At 35.9% G+C, this 20,135-nt stretch overlaps 1 protein-coding gene and 1 long non-coding RNA gene across 3 annotated transcripts in view; one reads left to right on the plus strand and one right to left on the minus strand.

The window, feature by feature from the left end:
- Window positions 1–20,135, minus strand: part of QSER1 (glutamine and serine rich 1) — a 79,101-nt gene that overhangs the window by 27,042 nt on the left and 31,924 nt on the right. For both annotated transcript variants that reach the window (XM_029957698.1, XM_029957697.1), the window contains 3 exons: window positions 15,624–15,736; window positions 14,497–14,658; window positions 6,665–10,339 (listed from right to left, as the gene is read on the minus strand). In XM_029957698.1, the coding sequence (XP_029813558.1) occupies window positions 6,665–10,339; window positions 14,497–14,593 (3,772 nt within the window). In that variant the 5' untranslated portion in view covers window positions 14,594–14,658; window positions 15,624–15,736. The remainder of the gene's footprint in view (window positions 1–6,664; window positions 10,340–14,496; window positions 14,659–15,623; window positions 15,737–20,135) is intronic.
- On the plus strand, window positions 8,801–18,865 carry LOC115307048. Its single transcript, XR_003915535.1, has 3 exons — window positions 8,801–8,821; window positions 18,442–18,503; window positions 18,848–18,865. It is a non-coding gene; the product is annotated as an uncharacterized LOC115307048 (long non-coding RNA).

Raw genomic sequence — 20,135 nt, forward strand, 5'->3', positions numbered from 1 at the left:
ATACCAAAACAGCAATAATAAAATTCATATGGAAATATTAAAAACAGAAATGGGAAGTTAAATGGGAAAAAGAGATTTTATGAAAGCGATATTTAACTTAGTACAATTTTATGTACCCGATCACATGGGTTCGAAACATATCAAGTAAACAGTATTAGAGAAATAATCATAGTTGGAAACTTTAACACACCTTTTTCAGGAATCAACAGATCAAGCAATCTAAAAACAAATAAGGATAGGGAGGATTTAAAAAACTGTTTATTATTCAAAATTTCAAACATACAAAGAAGTAGAAAACACAAACCCTCAAATACCATAACCCAGTTATAACAACTACAAACATTTTGGTATACTTCTTTCATCTGTCTATCACCCCTTTTATGTTTGCTGGGATAGTTCAAGGCAAAGTCTAGACCTGACATTTATGTTCAACATATATACATTTTCTTATATAACCTAATGTCATTTATTACATTAAACAAAAAATAAAGAGATTTTAAAAATTTGAATATAATTTGGATTATATAATATATTATATTACCAAATATAATCTATACCACATAGTATTCATGGATTATTTACCAAAAAAATGACTATTGACCAAGCCACTAGCAAAATTTTCATAAATATCCAAAAGCAAGGATTATTGAAGCATTAAATACAGTAGGACCACAAATTAGTAATAAATGAATACCACCACCAATAACAAAAATAGAAACCTACTAGGAAATAGGCAAAAACACACTAATCTTAAAAACTTGGTTTAAAAAAAATTAAGACTGAAATGACAAACCATTTAGAAATGAGTGAGAGCATCCAGAGGCATAGAGCTGGAGTGTGTTGCAAGGAAGAAATCTTACACTTTAATGCTACTCATTAGAAAGCAAGAATATACATACAAAAATAATTAAGTATTAAACTCAAGAACCCAGAGAGAGAATATTAAATCGAACCCAGGAAAGATAGGGAAATACAACTAAGTAAAGAAATTAAGAAAAAGTGAGTAAAAAAAATGAAAACAGGAATAAAAAAAAGTACACTGGTTCTTTGAAAAGAACCATTAAATAAGTAAACCTTTTACAGAATAAGGAAAAAGATTCAAACACATTTGTAGCAAGAAAGAGAACAGAACTACAGAAACAGACGAGACTGCTATGTGCAACTTTATAACAACAGATTAAAAAATCTAAATGAAAAGGATGATTTTACCAAATCATTTTGATTTCTGATTTGATTTTATCAAATACCATAGCTTTAAAAAAAAATTGATCCTGACAGATACCTCAAGAAAAAACTGGAAAGTCTCAGATATAGTCTTACAAAGTTTTACCAACCTTTATTATATGTGGTAGGTAAACATTTTCAAAGCTTAGATAAATATAACAATTTTCCCAATTCAATGTTTAAGACCAGCATATTCCTAACTATAAAAGTGAACATTAAGACAAAAACACAAAAACACAAAAACAAAAAACTACAACAACAAAAAGATTTAAGGCAAAAAAACCACTATAAGCATAGAAGTGCCTGGGTGACTCTGCTGGTTAAGCATCCAACTTCAGCTCAGTTCATAATCTCACAGTTCCTGAGTTTGATCTCACAGCTTGAGCCCCACATCAGGCTCTATGCTTAGATCACAGAACCTGGAGCCTGCTTGAGGTCTGTGTCTTCCTCTCTTTCTGCCCCTCCCCCACTCACGCTCTGTCTCTCTCTCAAAAATATTTTTTTATAAACTTATAAAACCGGTATAAGCATTGATCTCATTTATGAATTTAAGTATAAGAATCCTAAAAAAAAAAAAACACTAGCAACTTAAATCTTGCAATGGAGTAAAATAAATCAGAATGACCAAGCAGAGTTTATGGTAGAAATGTTTTTTTAAAATTTTTTAAATGTTTTTTATTTAATTTTGAGAGACAGAGAGAGCATGAGCAGGGGAGGGTCAGAAAGAGAGGGAGGTACAAAATCTGAAGCAGGCTCCAGGCTCTGAGCTAGCTGTTAGCACAGAGCCGGACGCGGGGCTCGAATCCACCAACTGTGAGATCATGACCTGAACCGAAGTCAGATGCTCAACTGACTGAGCCATCCAGGCCCCTGGTAGAAATTTTCTTAAAAAGGTTCAACATTAAGAAATCAAATAATAGATTAATGTGGGAAGAGAGAGGCAGATTTATCAGAAGCTCAAAAGAGCATCTGACAAAATTCAACACATATTGTTAATTAAAAAACATTTTTGTAGGGGTGCCTGAGTGGTTCGCTCAAGTCGGCTGAGGGTCCAACTCTTCAGCTCAGGTCATGATCGATTGCAGAGTCATGAGATTGAGCCCCATGTTGAGCTCCATATGGTGGAGCATGCTGCCTGCTTGGGATTCTCTCTTCCTCACTCTCTCTCTGCTCTTCCCTCACTCACACTTTCTCTCTCTCAAGATGAATGAACACTAAAAATACAAATTACATTAAAATGAATGAAAATATGCAAACTCTCAGCAAAGAAATAGAAACTATAAAAAAGAACAAAAAAGCAAATTTTATAATTGAAAAAAATATAAGACCTAAACAATTCACTGGATGGGATCGATAAAATTGAGAAGGCCGAAAAAATCAATGAACTATAAGAAATTATACAATCTGAAGAATGGAGAGGAAAAGAAGATTGAAAAAAATGAACAGGACCCCAGGAACAATATCAAAACGTTTTACATTTGTGTCACTGGAATCCTAGAAGGAGAATAGAGATTGGTACAGAAAAAAAAATGTCCCCAAACTTCTCAAATTTTGTAAGACATACATTTTACAGATTCAAGAAGCTCAGTGAATTCCAAACAGGATAAGGCCTATCCAGATAAATAATTACATTGCTGAAAACCAAAGAAAAAGAAAAAGTAATCTTTGGGCTGATGGGAAGCAAATGATACCAGAGGGTAAAACTTGGAACATCAGAAATAAAGGAACTACAACAGAAATTATAAATATCTGAGTAAATATAATAGGCTTTCTTTCTCCTAAGTTATTTAAAATGTACTTGAATTTGATTGTTGAAGGCAGACCCTCTAATAGAGTTTTCAATATATGTAAATAGATGCAATATATATGCCAAATATGTGTGTACATAAGGACAAGGTAAAGAGATCTGAATGGTCATTAGGATTTTGACATATTTGAAATCATAAAAATACGGTCTTAAAATGTTTATTTTTTTATTTTGAGAGAAAGACAGTGCAGGTTGGGGAGGGGCAGAGAGAATCCTAAACAGGCTCGGCACTGTTAGGGCAAGGCCCAACGTAGGGCTTGAACCCACCAACTCTGAGACCATGACCTGAGCTGAAATCAAGAGTTGAATGCTCAACCTTCCATCCAGGTGCCCTGGAATCATAAAAATATTAATTCTAAGTGGATGGTAATCATTAGGTCAACCACGAGAAGCACAGTACAGAAAGATACAGCCAGAAAAAGCAGAGATAAATTTAAAAATGAAATACTAAAAGTTTAAATAATGTGTTCTTAAAGTTTTTTTTAATGTTTATTTTTTTTTGAGAGACTGCACAGAATAAAAAAATAAACAATAAAAATAAAATTTGTGGGACATAGCTAAAGCAGGGCTTAGAGAGAGGTCTATAATATTAAAATGCATATAGCAGAAAAGAAGAGGGGTCTCAAGTGAACAATTTAGACTTCTACCACAAGAAAACCCTAAAAATAGGGTATAATAAACCTAAATCAAGCAGAAAAAAGGAAATAATGAGAACAACAAAAATCAATGAAATTGTCAATAAAGGAGAAAAAAGAATCAATAAGATTAATAAACTTCTATTCAGACCAAGACAAAAAGGGAGAAGACATAAATTACCAACAGGAGGAAATACTAACAACTCTACACCCATAAATTTGACAACTCAATTAAAACAGACCAATCCCTTCAAAGATACAAACTACCAAAACACAGTCAAGAAGAAACAGACAAGGTGAATAGTTCTGTATCAAAGAAACTGAATTCACAGTAAAACAAAAACTTTCTGACAAAGAAAACTCCAGGTTCAAATGGCTTCACTAAAAAATTCAAACATTTGTTGCAAAGAGTACTACCCAACCTCTTGCACAAAACAGAGAAGGGAACAATCCCCAACTCATTTATGAGGTCAGCAATAACCAGATACCAACACCAAACAAAGGAATTATAAAAGGAAAACTACAGACCAATATCTACTGCAAACCTGGATACAAAAAAATTAGAAAATTGAATCCATCGATGTATAAGTAAGATAATATATCACAGTTGCTGGGGTTTATCTTGGGAATGCAAGGCCATGAATATATTTGAAAATCAGTCAATGTAATTCACCATATTGAAAGACTAAATAAGAAAACTACATGATCATTTCAACAAACGAAGAAAAAACATTTGACAAAAATTCAACTTCCATTCATTATAAAAACTCCTAGCAAACTAGGTCATGTAAGGAACTTCTTTAATGTGATGAGACATCTACAAAAAACCTATAGTGAACCTAGTACTTAGTGGCAAAAGTTTGATATTTTTCTTCTCCCAAAGATCAAGAACATGTTCAGGATGTCCACACTCAATGCTTTCATTAAACACAGAAATGTTGGGGCACCTGGGCGGCTCAGTGGGTTAAGTGTCAGACTTCGGCTTAGCCACCCAGGCGCCCACTCACTGCAATTTAAATTTATATTTGCCCTTTGGAGATATTTGAGGGCTGTTGGAATTGAGAATGTGAGAATTATTTCTGCCTAGAGTAACTTCCATAAACTGACTTGGAAGATGGTCTTCAAAGATAATGAAATGTCTTAGGCTGAAAAAATTGAGAGGAAGGCATTCTAGTTAGACAAACCTGATCAAAGAAAACCGTGAAAGGGGCTTACAGGTCCAAGGAACAAGGAGAAATTCAGTTGTTACAGAAGAGGAAAAGTAGAAAGAGTAGAACAAGAACTAAAATATGGAAAGGGAGAATTTTTACATATTATTTTAATGTTTTTCCCCTGAAACACGGAGAAGTATTTTATTGATGCAAAGTATTCTAATGAGAGGCAAAAGATGATGAGTTCTTACATATGAGGAGGCAGTAGGGATGGTAATGAGAGAACTTTAAAGACTTAACAGTAAGAATTGGGTTGATGCTGATGATTTTAACTACAAATGAGACAAAAACACTTGTCTGGAAGAAACTATGGTTATTTTATTCACATTTTCAGATTTGGTTTATATTCATTTTTCGTATTTGATTCAGATTTTATTTTTATTTATTGTTTTAAACGAAAGGGCCCTCTTAGTGCTGGACCTTTTATTTTTTTTTTTAAGTTTATTTATTGTGAGAGAGAGAGAGAGAGAGAGAGAGAGTGAGCGAGCGAGCGAGCAGGGATGGGGCTGAGAGAGGAGGAGAAAAAAATCCCAAGCAGGCTCTGCACTGACTCGGGGTTCGATCCAACAACCTTGGGATCATGACCTGACCTGAAATCAAAGGTCGGACACCTAACCAACTGAACTACCCAGCTGTCCCGAGATTCCTATTTTAGAACAAAAATTATAAAAGCATTGTTGTACAAATGGAAAGGGAATATAACAGCAATTGCAAAGCACTCTGAATTGGGGGAAAAGGAGTATAAAATCTTGCTAGAATTAGCTATGTCCATAATGTCTTTGGCTCTCATTGATGTTCTATTATACTGATTTCTCTGTATAACAAAACGTGCATTCTTTAGAAATGAATTAGCAGATGTTTATGATACCAGATTATTTGGAATATAGATTGTTTCAGATTACTTCAGCAGTTAAAAGTAGTCTCAAGAGCAGAGAGAAACTAATAAGGTACATCACAAAACAGAGTTTAACTTTCAAAGCACCACTTTATACAAAAGAGCTAGGCAGGAACAGAGGCTCTACAGTCAGACAAAGCTGAGTGCAGACCCCAGCTTTGTCACTTACTAGTTGTATGGACCTGCACAACTCATTCACTTGTGGTTGTATCATCTGACATTGGAGATGACAATGCAGATCTCACAACATTGCTACTAGTTTCTAGTGCAGAGGGGGTGGCTACTATATTAAGTATTTTTCTTTAGCATGTTCCTTAAAATAGTTCACATGAGGCAGTACTTAATACAGTTCCTCCAAATGTTCTCTTAACTACAGAATAAAGTGAAATGGACACCCAAAGATTTGGGTTGGCATAGTCTGAAGCCAACACAAAAAATTTTTAATTTTATCTTAATGTGCCTGGGACACATAATGTTTAACAGCAAAATGTTAGTCTTCATGTAAAATTGACATACCAAGAAAATATGCCAGTTTATACTACAACAGGGCCCCTAATACAAATGCCTCATGCCCATAACCCACCTCAAGATGTCTCAGATTAGAGAACCCTGGATACATACTATGTAAATTATGTATCATGTGGTAAAATGCCAAGAAAACCCAGAAGTTCTCAACATAAACCCCAAAACTTTCCTACAGGGAAGGAACATTAAAAAAAATAAGTACCTAAAATACCTGCCTATTCATTTTGTTCTGAAAATTTATTTGCAGACCTGCTTCAAGCTAAGAAAGCTTAAAACCCAATTTATCACCATAAAAATAATAGTGGAAAGCCATAATTATGAAAGCAAAATTTATTATTTTTTTTGAAAGCAAAATTTAAAACTTTACCTGCTTTCTTCTTTTTATCAGAAGTAGCATCCAAAGTAGTTAAGGTAGTAGAGGCGCTTTTATAAATATCATGACCGCATACTCCAGGATCTTCTTCATCAGAAGAAAATGAAGATAAATGTTCCAAGGTTTTAAGTTCATTATCAACTTTTTCTGATGGACTATTATCCCCAATTTCAGACATTGAAGGTGTGGGTGTTGCAGAAGAAGTCTTTGGAAGTGATGGGGGACAAAATGTACGAACAGTCTGGGTCCCTGGTCGTCTAGTTCTGTTAGGCATTCGTACAGCAAGAGTGGAAAATTGTTGCTTGGGCCCAGATTTCAGAAAATCTAAGAAAGAAGCAATAAATCCTGTTTTGACTTCCGGCTGTTTTTCCTCTACTTCTTTGATCTTCTGTCTCATTTTTTCTTGATGCTGATAACCATCATGGCAGCTTTCTGAGGAAGGAGGGGTATATGGCAGATACACATCTGTTCCCCTTGGATTCTGGCGTTTGCTCTGGGCTGGTCTTTTCAGATGTTTCGGATTACTGCCGTTTTCCTCTTTTGTTTGCCCCTTTCCAGTTTTTTTCTTCTGAAGGTTAAAATGCATTAAATCTTGATTTTCTTCTTCAATCTTGATACCAATGGCCTCCCCAGGTTGGGCCATGGCCAACAGTGCAAGTGCACTTCTAGTTGGGTTCACCGACACACTGCTGTCATCAGTGGTGAGCTCACTCTCAGATGTAGCACTTTCTCCACTTCTAGTAGAAACAAACTCTTGACTTCTGTTATGATTTAATGTACTATCCATAGGAACTTCACTATCTTCTTCAGATTCATGATTGGTAGCAGACTGTTTCTTGAATGACCCAGAATTTTGCTCCTGGGCATCATGACTTGGTCCAACCACAGGTGAAATTACTTTAGATGCTTTATTTTGACCAGTTTCAATATGCTGTTGATCAAGAGTCATTTTTGACTGGAGGGTTGGTACTGGTGAAAGGTTCACGGCAACCTGACTTCCATTTAAGGAAATATCATTTATATTCTGTGGCTTTCCTACTGCAGCTGTCACAGAGTTAAAATCTGAAGTCACATGCCCAACATCTAATGACTGCTGAAAATGAGATTTAGAGTCACCATCTTCAACTGCTGGAATGGTTTCATTTGAAGTTGACTTGGAAAAATCAGAAGGAGTAACCCCACAAGCTGCTGCTGTAGCTGCTAATATGTCATCTACATTGGACAAAATATTTCTCTCATCACTGAGCAGCATTGCCTCTGGGAAACATATTGATCCAAGAGAAACAAAATGATTCTTTGAATCATGTTGATTTGTTTCAGTAAAATGGCCCTTTGTTGTTAGATGTTGTTGTAATGGTTTTGAAGACTCAGAGAGGTCCATTTTCATAATTTCAGAAGTTTGAGGATGGAGCTGCTGTTGAGAATGGTCACCATTGCTCTGAATAATATGACCGTCCATTTGAAGGAAAGGATGTACTATATGTTGAGGACTTTGAACACGCTGTACTTGTAAAGATGCCTTTACTTGTCCTAAACCTGCCTGCAGTATTGACTGCTGAAGAATTTGCAAATCACATGCAGAATCTAAAAGGACCTGTGTATTAGGAAGAGATGCCTGATGGCCATGCCCTAAAGTATGATTTGGAATTTGAATCTGAGATGAGGCATTAATTATTTGATCATGTTGCTCCTGGACCTTGGCTTCATGTACTTTATGTATAAGAGAATGCTGCGGGTTGAGGTCTTTAGTATTCAACCTTATTTGTGGAGTTTGCATTAAATTAGCTGCCTTCTTAATATCAAGGGTTGCTGCACTTACTTGGCCAATTTGTTGGGTGAGCTGTGTCACTGAACCAACCATGCTTTCTTCCTTTTTTGGCCCTTGTAGAGCAATCCCAACAACCTGATCTTCAAGACGAGAATTACTTCTAATTACACTTTGAGAATACCTGTCATCTGCCTTTGACACCTTATAAGCCGATTCTTGAACATTAATTTCTCCATCTGACAGCCTTTGGGTTGATGACTCAAGAGACACTTGGGGCTGCAATACCTGTAGCTCTTGCATTGGAAAATCCTCTTCTTGCTTTGAAGATGTATACACATTTGAGTCAAGTTTTCTCTCAGCATAAGACTTTGGATCAGGTGAAGGTATGTTATTCTGTAATGTCTGACAGTGAGTAGAGGATGCAAAAGATGATGACGGAGTAGAAGGCAAAAACTTTTGGGACTGGGGAGATGATGACCCTTGAGTCTGAGCACTTTGGGAAGAATGCATGGGAATATAATTCTGGGATGGGCTAGAATCTGGCAAATTCTGAGCCCGAGTGGCGGAAGAGTAAGAAAGAGAAGGGGCTGTTAATGTTAGGGACTGCCCTGAAGCATAGCTTTCTGAAGGACTAACAACTGATAACACCTGTGACTGAGATGAATAACTAACCTGTGTCTGGCTAACTGGTGATAAACCCTGAGAATGACTAGATGAATAACTTTGAGACTGACTAACTGAAGACAGATCTCTTGTTTGGGCAGGGTAATTCTCATTTGTAACTGAAGACAATACTTCTTGTTGATTAGAAGAATAGTTAAGTGTCTGATTTTCAGAAGTTATAGTCTGAGATGATCCAGAAAAAGTCAGTGTTTTATATAAGGATGGCAACTTCTCAACTTTATTGGACCTATAAACCTGTGAATGAACAATAGATGGCACATTATGTGGCTGCACTAAACCATAATTCTGGGATTGACTAACTGATAAAAGGCTTGGTAGCTGCGCTGTAGAATAAATTTGTGCTTGGCCTGATATTACAGAACTCTGGTTATGTAAAGGTTTGGAATAGCTTAATGTTTGCACAGGAGGAATTACACTTTGAGGTTTGGGGGTCTTAGTTGATGCTAGTGGTTGTTTTGTAGAACAGCTTTTTACTTTTGTAGCAGAAGGAGGAAACCCTGATGATGGAATTGTAGATGAGTAAGACTTAGCAAGTTCCACTGATACCTGGGAGGTCTTCTGTTGTAATCCTCCATTGCTCACCTGAGTAGAATCTCCAACTGGGCTACAGGATAAAGATGACTGCCTACTTGTTTCCTGAAAATTAACCACATTTGCATTTGACAGATAGCTATGTAAGGAATGCTGTGAACCAGTCAGTTGTGCCTGAATAGACTGGGTACCTGAAGGCCGCTGATGGTGTTTAATAACACTACATTCTCGAAGAAGAGCTCTTTCAATGGAAGCAGTAGAACTAGTAAAGAGGGTTGAACTGTAGGCTTGAGGAGTTTGCTGGGCTCCCCCAAGTGCTGAAGGCAACAAACTAAATTGAGGTTGTAATAGATGGGGTGCAGACTCTTGTGCTGAACGATATGTTGAAGACTGAGGTGGTATGCTGTTACTTAATGCAGAACTGCCCAGGCGCTCAAATGCCAAAGCAGTTGGAACAGTTCCCTGGGAAGTCTTAATTTGTAACAAAGGATCATGAGGATTTAAAATCCCATTTGATGTAGTGTTAAAAGATGAATCCTGAAGCACCAAAGGTGAGGTGGTAGCAAAGTTTCTATTGCTGAAGGTGGTGGGATGCTGATAAGCAGAGAGGGCAGAGGGTGGAAGTGTTCCAGTGGTTGGCAAAGGTCCAGTAACAAACAGCTCAGTTGCTGCTGAGGAATGCATACCTATGAAGAGAAAACAAAGAACTTTATGCAATCACAGCACCAATACTCATATGCGCACGCACGCACACATATATGTTTCCACAGTAGAGACTTACATAACCTTAACCCATCTCTGTTAAGGGTGAAGGGGGTGGGGGAAAAATCTCTGTAAGACTGAAAAGCCTGATAAGTTAGTTCTGCATGTAAATTTTAAAAATTACATTTCAAGACAGCTAGCTTTCTTAAAAGCAAACACAAAGTTACAAAGGTATTAGCAATTCTTAGCTATAATTGTTCTAGAAATGAATTTATATATAGTTAGATAAGGCCATCTGAAAATTAAGAAAGCAGTAAAAATGTGCATATCCCCAGTGATTAATTTATCCTGCAATCTCAATGCAATAGCAACAAACTAAAAATGTTCATAAAATTAAAATGAAGATTAAACTGCCTACATTTAACATAATAAATCTAAAAATAAACAGTGAGGTTAACACTGAAATTTCCTTTATCAAAGTATATAAATTTTTAAAATGTCTTGGATTTCAAGTTTTGGCTTCCTATGAACAACTTCCAATGACAATGGATGTATGCTTATCATACAAGGCTGATCAGAAATCAATAAAGTATTGTCAAGAAGAGATTATTAATGGAGAGGGAGGGAGGCAAACCATAAGAGACTCTTATATACTGAGAACAAACTGAGGGTTGATGGGGGGTGGGGAAGAGGGGAAAATGGGTGATGGGCATGGAGGAGGGCACTTGTTGGGATGAGCACTGGGTGTTACATGGACACCAACTTGATGATAAACTATATTTAAAAAAAAAGAGATTATTAACATTTCAGAAAACCATTCTAGCCACACATAGTAATGTGAAAACATATACCCTTATGATCTAAAAATTCTACTTCTAGAAACTTATCCTATAGCAGTAAGTGGACACCAAGATATTTGTACAAGATACGTTTTACAGTTATTGCGTGTAAGAAGTAGAAACAACCCATATGTCTATCAACACAAGAATGATCATATAATTATGGCATGTCCTATAATACTATCACTATAAACAATGATTAAGTGAATATAGGTGTTTTGATATACAAAATATCAAAGAACTGTTAACTTTTCTCTAAGAAAGTGGGAGTGTAGTTAGGAAGTATCACTTTCCACTTTATATAACTTTTTTATTGTTTAAATTTTTTTTAGTGAGCTTCCATTAAAACTTTATTTTAGAAAAATAGGAAAAAAAGATTCTCTGGCTCTTTCAGAAACTTTCTTCTCTCACTTCTCATTAAATGTCAAAAAAGTATTACAACTACAAAGACAGAAAATAATCTAGTTATACTTAAAAGAATAAATAACATTTAGGATTTATGTTTAAAATAATATAATCATAGACGGGGCAGCTGGGTGGCTCAGTCAGTTCAGCATCCGACTTCAGTTCAGGTCATGATCTCATACTTCATGAGCTCAAGCCCTGTGTTGGGTTCTGTGCTGACAACTCAGAGCCTAGAGCCTGCTTCAGATTCTGTCTCCCTCTCTCTCTCTGCCCCTCCCCCGCTCACAGTTTCTCTCTCAAAAATAAATAAAGTGCTAACAAAAAAAATCATAGAAATTGGAATAGAAAGCCTAACTGATTATGTGTAATGTACAATTATTCCAGGTAGCAAAAAAGGAAGCTACTTTGTTTTTTAATATTCTCCTTAATTTCATACTAAAACATTATCTCCTTGGAAACAGAAAAAAAACACTGCTAAATTGAGAAGCTCTATTAATGGAATTTATATCAGAATGGTAAAGTATCATTTCCTATAGTTATTAATTTAAAATATCTCTCTGAGGCACCTGGGTGGCTCAGTTGATTGAGTGTCTGACTTTGGCTCGGGTCATGATCTTCCAAGTTTCTGAGTTCCAGCTGCGCATCAAGCTCACCACTATCAGTGCAGAGCCCACTTTGGATCCTCTGTCCCCCTCTTTCTCTTCCTCTCCTCCATTCACATTCTCTCTCAAAAAACCCAAACATTTAAAAAAATAAAATAAAATATCTCCTCAAATATGTGATGACATTTCCTATTATGTAAAACAAAGCCTTAAAAAAACCTATAAAAAATAAAATTCATAAATAAAAAAAATTACAAAATTACAAAAAAAACCACTAACTTTCCTGTAACCATGAAAAAAGAAAAATAAACACATAATTGGAGGGAGAAACAAGTGAAAAATGGAATGTATATATAAGCAGGGAAAATACAGAAACATCAGCTTGTAGTGTCCATTATAAATTAACTAGGACTAAATTCCTCATCTGTACGAATAAAGGACTAGACAAGATTATTTAGGTCCTTCTAATTCTAACATCCTATGGAATATCAGATAATTCAAATAAATGGATTTTTTTCAATCATTTTAATCCTTTAATCCATTTTATTGGTATTCCCCACCATTCTACATTCCATCTATATTAAATAAATAACAGAGAGGGTAGGTTAGGTTGGAAAGGTATTGTCAAATTAACAGTGTCCACTTTTATCGATTTAACCTGTGGTTACTAAAATCAAATTAAAATGGGAACATAATTGACACACATTTTGGGTTTGGACGCCATGGTTAATATGAAAAATAACGAAGGCCAATTACCTTAAAATACCATAGTATACACTTCTTTTTTTCTTGTTTGCCATGCTCCTCTCTCAGTTACCGCTGGTAGCAGGACAGAAGGCATACCGAGTGCTACTTACTTGAATGGCACAGTAAAGTGCATATTAGGGAACAGCATTTTTGATCAATGACATTTTGATCATTGCAAATCTGGCATTTTTATTTTTTATTTATTTATTTTTTTTGCAAATCTGGTATTTTTAAAAATTAGTACCATTTTTTTAATTATAGTTTATTGTCAAATTGGTTTCCATATAACACCCAGTGCTTCTCCCCACAAGTGCCCCCCACCATGACCATCACCCCCTCCCCCCTCCTGCTTCAGCTTCAGCCCTCAGTTTGTTCTCAGTATTCAATAGTCTCTCATGATTTGTGTCCCTCTCTCTCCAACTCTTTTTCCCCCTTCCCCTCCTCTCCCCTCCCTATGGTCCTCTGTTAGGTTTCTCCTGTTAGACCTATGAGTGAAAACATATGGTATCGGTCCTTCTCTGCCTGACTTATTTCACTTAGCATGACACCTTTGAGGTCCATCCACTTTGTCACAAATGGCCATACTTCATTCTTTCTCATTGCCATGTAGTACTCCATTGTATATATATACCACATCTTTATCCACTCATCAGGTGATGGACATTTAGGCTCTTCCCATGATTTGGCTATTGTAGAAAGTGCCGCTAGGAACACTGGGGTACATGTGCTCCTATGCATCAGCACTTCTGTATCCTTTGGGTAAATCCCTAGCAGTGCTATTGCTGGGTCATAGGGGAGTTCTATGGATAGTTTTTTGAGGAACCTCCATACTGTAAATAAACAGATTTAAATAACTCACCTAGAAAATTTCAAGCTTGTACATTTTGAGAGTAATTCAGAACCTTTTAATAAATAGTGATTTAATCTATACAATTCTGGATAACTTTACATAACTCTAATGATGAAATCAGTCTCAAGATGGTTTTTTACTGTATCATGTACTCAGCCTGAAGTCACTAAGATAAATGAATTTAATCATTCACCAAAACCCAAAAAAGATAAATATGTGCGGTGATGGATAAGATAATTAACCAAGTGGGGGGGGAGAATTCCTTCACAATATACGGTGAATTACCACAATATACACTTTAAACATCTTATAATTTTATATATCAACTATAGTTCAGTAAAGTTTAAATGAAAAAATAAAAGAAAATTTAATATTTGCTTTTATTAAGTAGATAAGTAGCTATTAAACTGCCAGATAAGAACTTTATCTCTGTGGTTTATTTTCAATAATTATCTATCTTCTTCAACCTGTTAAGTCTTCACTGAAGTAATAAATTTGAATTCCTGCTAGTAACACTCTCCTGGCTCTGGTCATGATCTCACAGTTCTGAGTTTGAGCCTCACATGGGGCTCTGCACAGTGCAGAGCCTACTTGGGATTCTCTCTCTCCCTCTGTCTCTCTCTGCCCCTTCCCCACTCACGCTTCCTCTGAAAATAAATAAATAAACTTTAAAAAAAATTCTGAAAACAAAGAATCACCTGTCTGCCAGGATGGAGCCCTGAATTGTGGTAAAAGAGTAGTTCCTGAAGAAGCAGTCTGAGCAGTTCGAGATTCGACAGCAGACAGAAAATTCATCACTGAAGATTCTTTAGTGTTAGTGCTGGCACTGTTGACACTAGTATCAAATATTCCAGAAAGACCTACATTTGAAGATAAAATATGTCATAAAGTAAAATATTTAATAATACAAAAGTATATTATTGTTCATATTTTATTTATTTACCTATTTATTTTTTTGAGACAGAGAGAGAGTGTGCCTGGGAGCAGTGGCAGGAGGAAAGAGAATCCCAAGCAGGCTGCATGCTCAGTATGGAGCCCACAGTCCCATGATTCTGGGACCATGACCTGCGCTGAAATCGAGAGTCTCAAGAGTCGAATGCTTAATTGACTGAGCCACCCAGGTGCCCCCAGAGATTCCTTTTGAAATTAAGAACAGGGGGATGCTTTGATGGCTTAGTTGGTTGAGTGTCTGATTCTTGATTTCAGCTCAGTTCTTGACCTCACTTACGAGGTTTGTCCACACTGATAGCAAAAAACCTGTTTGGGATTCTCTTTCCCCTCTCTCTGCTCCTCCCCCTGCTCATGCTCTCTTGCTCTCTCTCAAAATAAATACTTAAAAAAATAAAATAAAAAGGAATCTCTGAAATTTAAGGCTAAAAGCTCTATAACCCTAAACTGTTTTATTTTGAAATAGCAAACAAATATGAATTTGACCAAGCATGGTTACATTATAAAATCTACAAAGACAGGGGTGCCTAGGTGGCTCAGTTGGTTACGCATCTGACTTTAGCTCAAGTCATGATCTCATAGCTCTGTGCTGACAGCTTAGAGTCAGATTCTGTGTCTCTCCTTCTTGTATGCTGTCTCTCTCTCTCAAAAATACATGTTAAAAATTTTTTTAAAAAAATCTACAAAGATTGGGAAGCTCTCCCAACTAATTATACAGATATTCCCTATTAGTAAAAGACAAAGCTTTTAATTCTACTTTCATTTTTCCTACAGCTCTATTAATATTCTGCTCACATTCATAACCCAGTATATGAAAACTAATTTTTCTTCTTATTCACTAAATGTAGCCATATTAGTTTTACAAGAGCATTTTTACCAGTTGGCTGAGGTGTGGCAGCATATCCAGGAAGCTGATGAGAAGCTGCAAAAGTCTGTCTCTGAAGAAGATCTGTTTCAGAGTGTGAGGGATGTCCTTCTTCATAGCTTAAACTAGAGGATAATAAAAATAAGTGACCAAAACCACACAGCTCAAACCACATGATCAAAAAATTTCTAAGAGTGCAATTGTCAAAAGTAGCAAAAATCTTTGACTAAATTCAGATCTGATTAACAGGTCAAATACAATCTGACAATACTGTCAAAATGGGGAAATATACTGAAGATATACTAGGAAGAAAAATGATACATATATTTTCCTTAATTCAACTTTACTGCCTTATACTGGGAAAGAAACAACATGGTACAGTGGGAAGAGCAATATCCTGGAAAACAGGACGCTGAATTCATTTTACAACCTCTCTACCTGTTTACAATATCATTTGAATAAGAGATTTGATGTCAGACTAAATTCCTCATCTGTATGAATAATTAGAGAAGATAATCTAAGGTCCCTCTAATTCTAACATTCTATGGAGTATCAGATAATTCAAATAAACTGATAATTAAATATCTCACCTAGAAAATTTCAAGCTTATACATTTGAGAGTAATTCAGAACAAGATATTTTTTATCCCCTTGACATTTATTTTGAATATTTTAAACCCACAGAAAAATTGGAAGTCCAATAAAAATATACACACCTGTTACTTAATCCTCAATAATCATTAATTTTGTTACCTTTATTTTTCTCCACTCACACATATACACACATATACATATATACATGTATATATACACATATATACACATACTATATATGCTTTTCTTTATATATATCTATATATATCTAAATATCCATATATTATATATATAGATAAACACACATCTTGCTTTTTTTTTTTTTTTTTTTTTTTTTTTACTAAACCACTTGAAAATAATTTGCATACAGGACACCGCATCTTTAAATATTTCAGCTGTGGGGGCATCTGGGTGGCTCAGTCGGTTAAGCGTCCGGCTTCAGCTCAGGTCATGATCTCGTGGTTCATGGGTTCAAGCCCCGTGTCGGGCTCTGTGCTGACAGCTCAGAGCCTGGAGCCTGTCTTAAGATTCTGTGTCTCCCTCTCTCTCTGACCCTCCCCTGTTCATGCTCTCTCTCTCTCTCTCTAAAATAAATAAAAAACAGTAAAAAAATATTAAAAAAAATATTTCAGCTATGTCTCCTAGGAATTGGTCAATCTCCTATACAGCCAATTATTATTAGACTTGAAGAAACTTAGCAATTTAAGTCAATAAGTATGTAATACAGAGGTCATATTCTAATTTCCTAATTGTTGCCTACATGTTTGGGATTTTAAAGCTCTTCTATGTGGAACCCAATGAAAAATCCAAGAACTGCACTTGGTGTGGTGCCTGGGCAGTTTAGTGAGTTAAGCCTCTGATTCTTGGTTTTGGCTCAGGTCATAATCTCATATTTCGTGAGGTTGAGCCCCACCCATGTCAGAGCCTGTGCTAACAGCACGGAGCCAGTTTTGGATTCTCCCTCTCCTACATGCACGTGCTCCTTGTCAAAATAAACTTTTATGGGGTGCCTGGATGGCTCAGGCAGTTAAGTGGCTGCCTTCAGCTCTGGTCATGATCTCATCGTTCATGAGTTCTAGCCCTACATCAGGCGCTGGGCTGACAGCTCAGAGCCTAGAGCCTGCTTTGGATTCTGTGTCTGCCCTCTCTCTGCCCTTCTGCTCCTCACACTTTGTCTCTCAAAAAATAAATAATTGTTAAAAAAAATAAAAAATAAAAAAACAAAATAAATTTAACAAAAGGAGAATTACACTTGGCCATTTCTCTTTAAATTTACAACAATGCCTCAACCTTGCCTCTAATCCCACATCCCTTTTGTCTTGATTTCATGACATAGACTTGTTGTTGTTGAGGAAAACAAATGAGCTGAATGTAGACTATCCCAAATTCTGACTATAATGGATACCTCGAGAAATGATAAATTATGAATGATATTTTGTACTTCATATTGCCTCATATAAGGATGCACATAATGTCTGTTTGTCTCATTATTGGTGATTCTAAACTTGAAATGGTTAAGGTACATGTCAGATCTCTTCACGTATTTATTTTTTCTTCTTTGAAATGCAACTGGGAGAGGTTATTTTAAGAAGTTGTAAATATCTTATTCCCAAAAGTAAAAAATTTCAGACATCATCCACCTTTCTTTTTTTTTTTTTAAATGTTTGTTTATTTTTTGAGGGAGAGAGAGACAGAGTGAGAGCGGGGAAGGGGAAGAGAGAGGGGGAGACACAGAATCCGAAGCAGGTTCCAGGCTCTCAGCTGTCAGCACAGAGCCTGATGCGGGGCTGAACTCACGAGCCTCAAGATCATGACTTGAGCTGAAGTCAGACTCTTAACCAACTGAGCCACCCAGGCGCCCCCATCCACCTTTCATTCAATGATCACACCAGAGACTGGAAATGGTAGTTTTCTAATTACATCATTCTTTTAACATTTAAAAGTATTCTTCTGTAAAATAAAAATCCGCCTTCCCCTCTTTTCTCTCATGCACATACATGATATATACTTATATTTTAATATTTTTCAAAAATGTAAATATCTTGCACTTTAAATATATCACTGTAGACTTAAAAATTGAAGTATAGTTGACATATAGTATTAGTTTCAGGTGTACAACATAGTGATTCAACAATTACACACATTATGAAATGCTTACCATGATACACATAGTTACCATCTATCACCTACATTATTGCAATATTACTGACTATATTCCATGCTATGAACTTTTGTAGGTCTTTCATGGACATGTTTTCATTTCCCTAAACATCTAAAAGTGGAATTGCGTGGTGATAAGGTAGGTATATGTACTATTTTACATTACCATGTAATGTAATGTATCTAATTCCCATTTTTGCTTCATACCTTGTCACCACGTTCTATTTTCAGTCTTCTAGGTAGGTATAGTGGTATCTCACCATAGCATAATTTGCATTTCTTAATAACAAATAATGACGAGCATCTTTTTATATGCTAACAGAGTATCCTTTCAGCTCCTTTTGTAAAGTTTGTTCCAATTTTTTGCCCTTCAAAAAATTTAGGTTATTAGTGTTTTTCTTATATTCTGGATCTACCTTTTTGTCAGATATATGTATTGTGAATGTTTTCTACCAGTCTGATGGCTTGCTTTTTATTTTCTAGTGTCTTTCTTCTTTTTAATGTTGAGAGAGAGAGAAAGGAAGGGGAGAAAGAGAGAGCAAGAGAGCAAGCATGAACCATTAAGATCGCAACCTGGGGAGAAGTTGGATGCTCAACTAACTGAGTCACCAGGCACTCTCTGGTGTCTTTCAGTAGGTTTTCATCAGTTTTGTGGTAAGAGCACTTAACTGATCTACCCACTTAACAAGTGTGTGGTATTAACCATGTGAACTATGTTGTACAGCAGAGCTCTGGAGCTTATTCATCTTGAATAACTGAAACTTTATATTCTTTAAACAACTCCCCAGTTCTCGCTTCCCCTAGTCTCTGGCAACTACCATCCTACTCCTACTCTCTGCTTCTGAGTTTGACTAACAAGGTTTTAATTTTTGATCAACCTGAATTATGTATTTTTTCCTATAACGTCAGTGCTTTTAGTATCTTGTCACTAATATATTAACCTATATTTTCTTTAAGTTTTAAAGTGTTACTTTAAAAAAAGTATTAGCTTTTATATTTAGGTCTATGAAATCATTTTGAGATAAATTTTGTGACGTAAGGGTAAAGGTTCATTTTCCAAATTTCTCCAAAAATTAAGGTATAATTTGCATACAATAAAATTCACCTTTCCAGTGTACAGGTCAGTGAGTTTGAACAAATATGTAAATACTGCAAAAACTAAGGGAGAGAACAGTCCCATCATTATAAAAGATTCCCCCATGCCCCTACATGGTGAAATCCTCCCACTATCTCCCAAGGATCTATTCTCTGTTCTTATAGTTTTCCCTTTTCCAAAATGTCATATGAATAAAATAATTAATATGTTGTGTAGCCTTTTGTGTTGGGCTACTTTCAATTAGCTTAATGCCTCTGATATTCATCTATGTTTTTATTTATACCAGTTATTCCATTACATTTTATAGCTGAGCAGCATTCCATTATATGGATACATGAGAGGTTAGTGATTGCTTTACATCCATGTATCACTTTAAGGACCTTTGGGTTCTTTCCTGTTTTTGGCAATTATGAATAAAGTTGCCATACACCTGTGTATAAGTTTCTGTATGAACACAAGTTTTCATTTCACTTGACTAAATATATAGGAGGGAGGTGGCTGGTATGGTAATAAGGTAATGTGGAACTTTAGAGAAACTGCTTATTTTCCAACATAGCTATCTTTTTTTCATTTACCCAGTAATGTATGTCTGGTCTAGTGACTCTGCATCCTCACTGGCACTAAGTATTAGCCCTTCTAGGGGCGCCTGGGTGGCTCAGTCGGTTAAGCATCTGA

Source organism: Suricata suricatta, chromosome 11 (genome assembly GCF_006229205.1).
Source record: "Suricata suricatta isolate VVHF042 chromosome 11, meerkat_22Aug2017_6uvM2_HiC, whole genome shotgun sequence".
Classification (NCBI taxonomy): Eukaryota; Metazoa; Chordata; class Mammalia; order Carnivora; family Herpestidae; genus Suricata; species Suricata suricatta.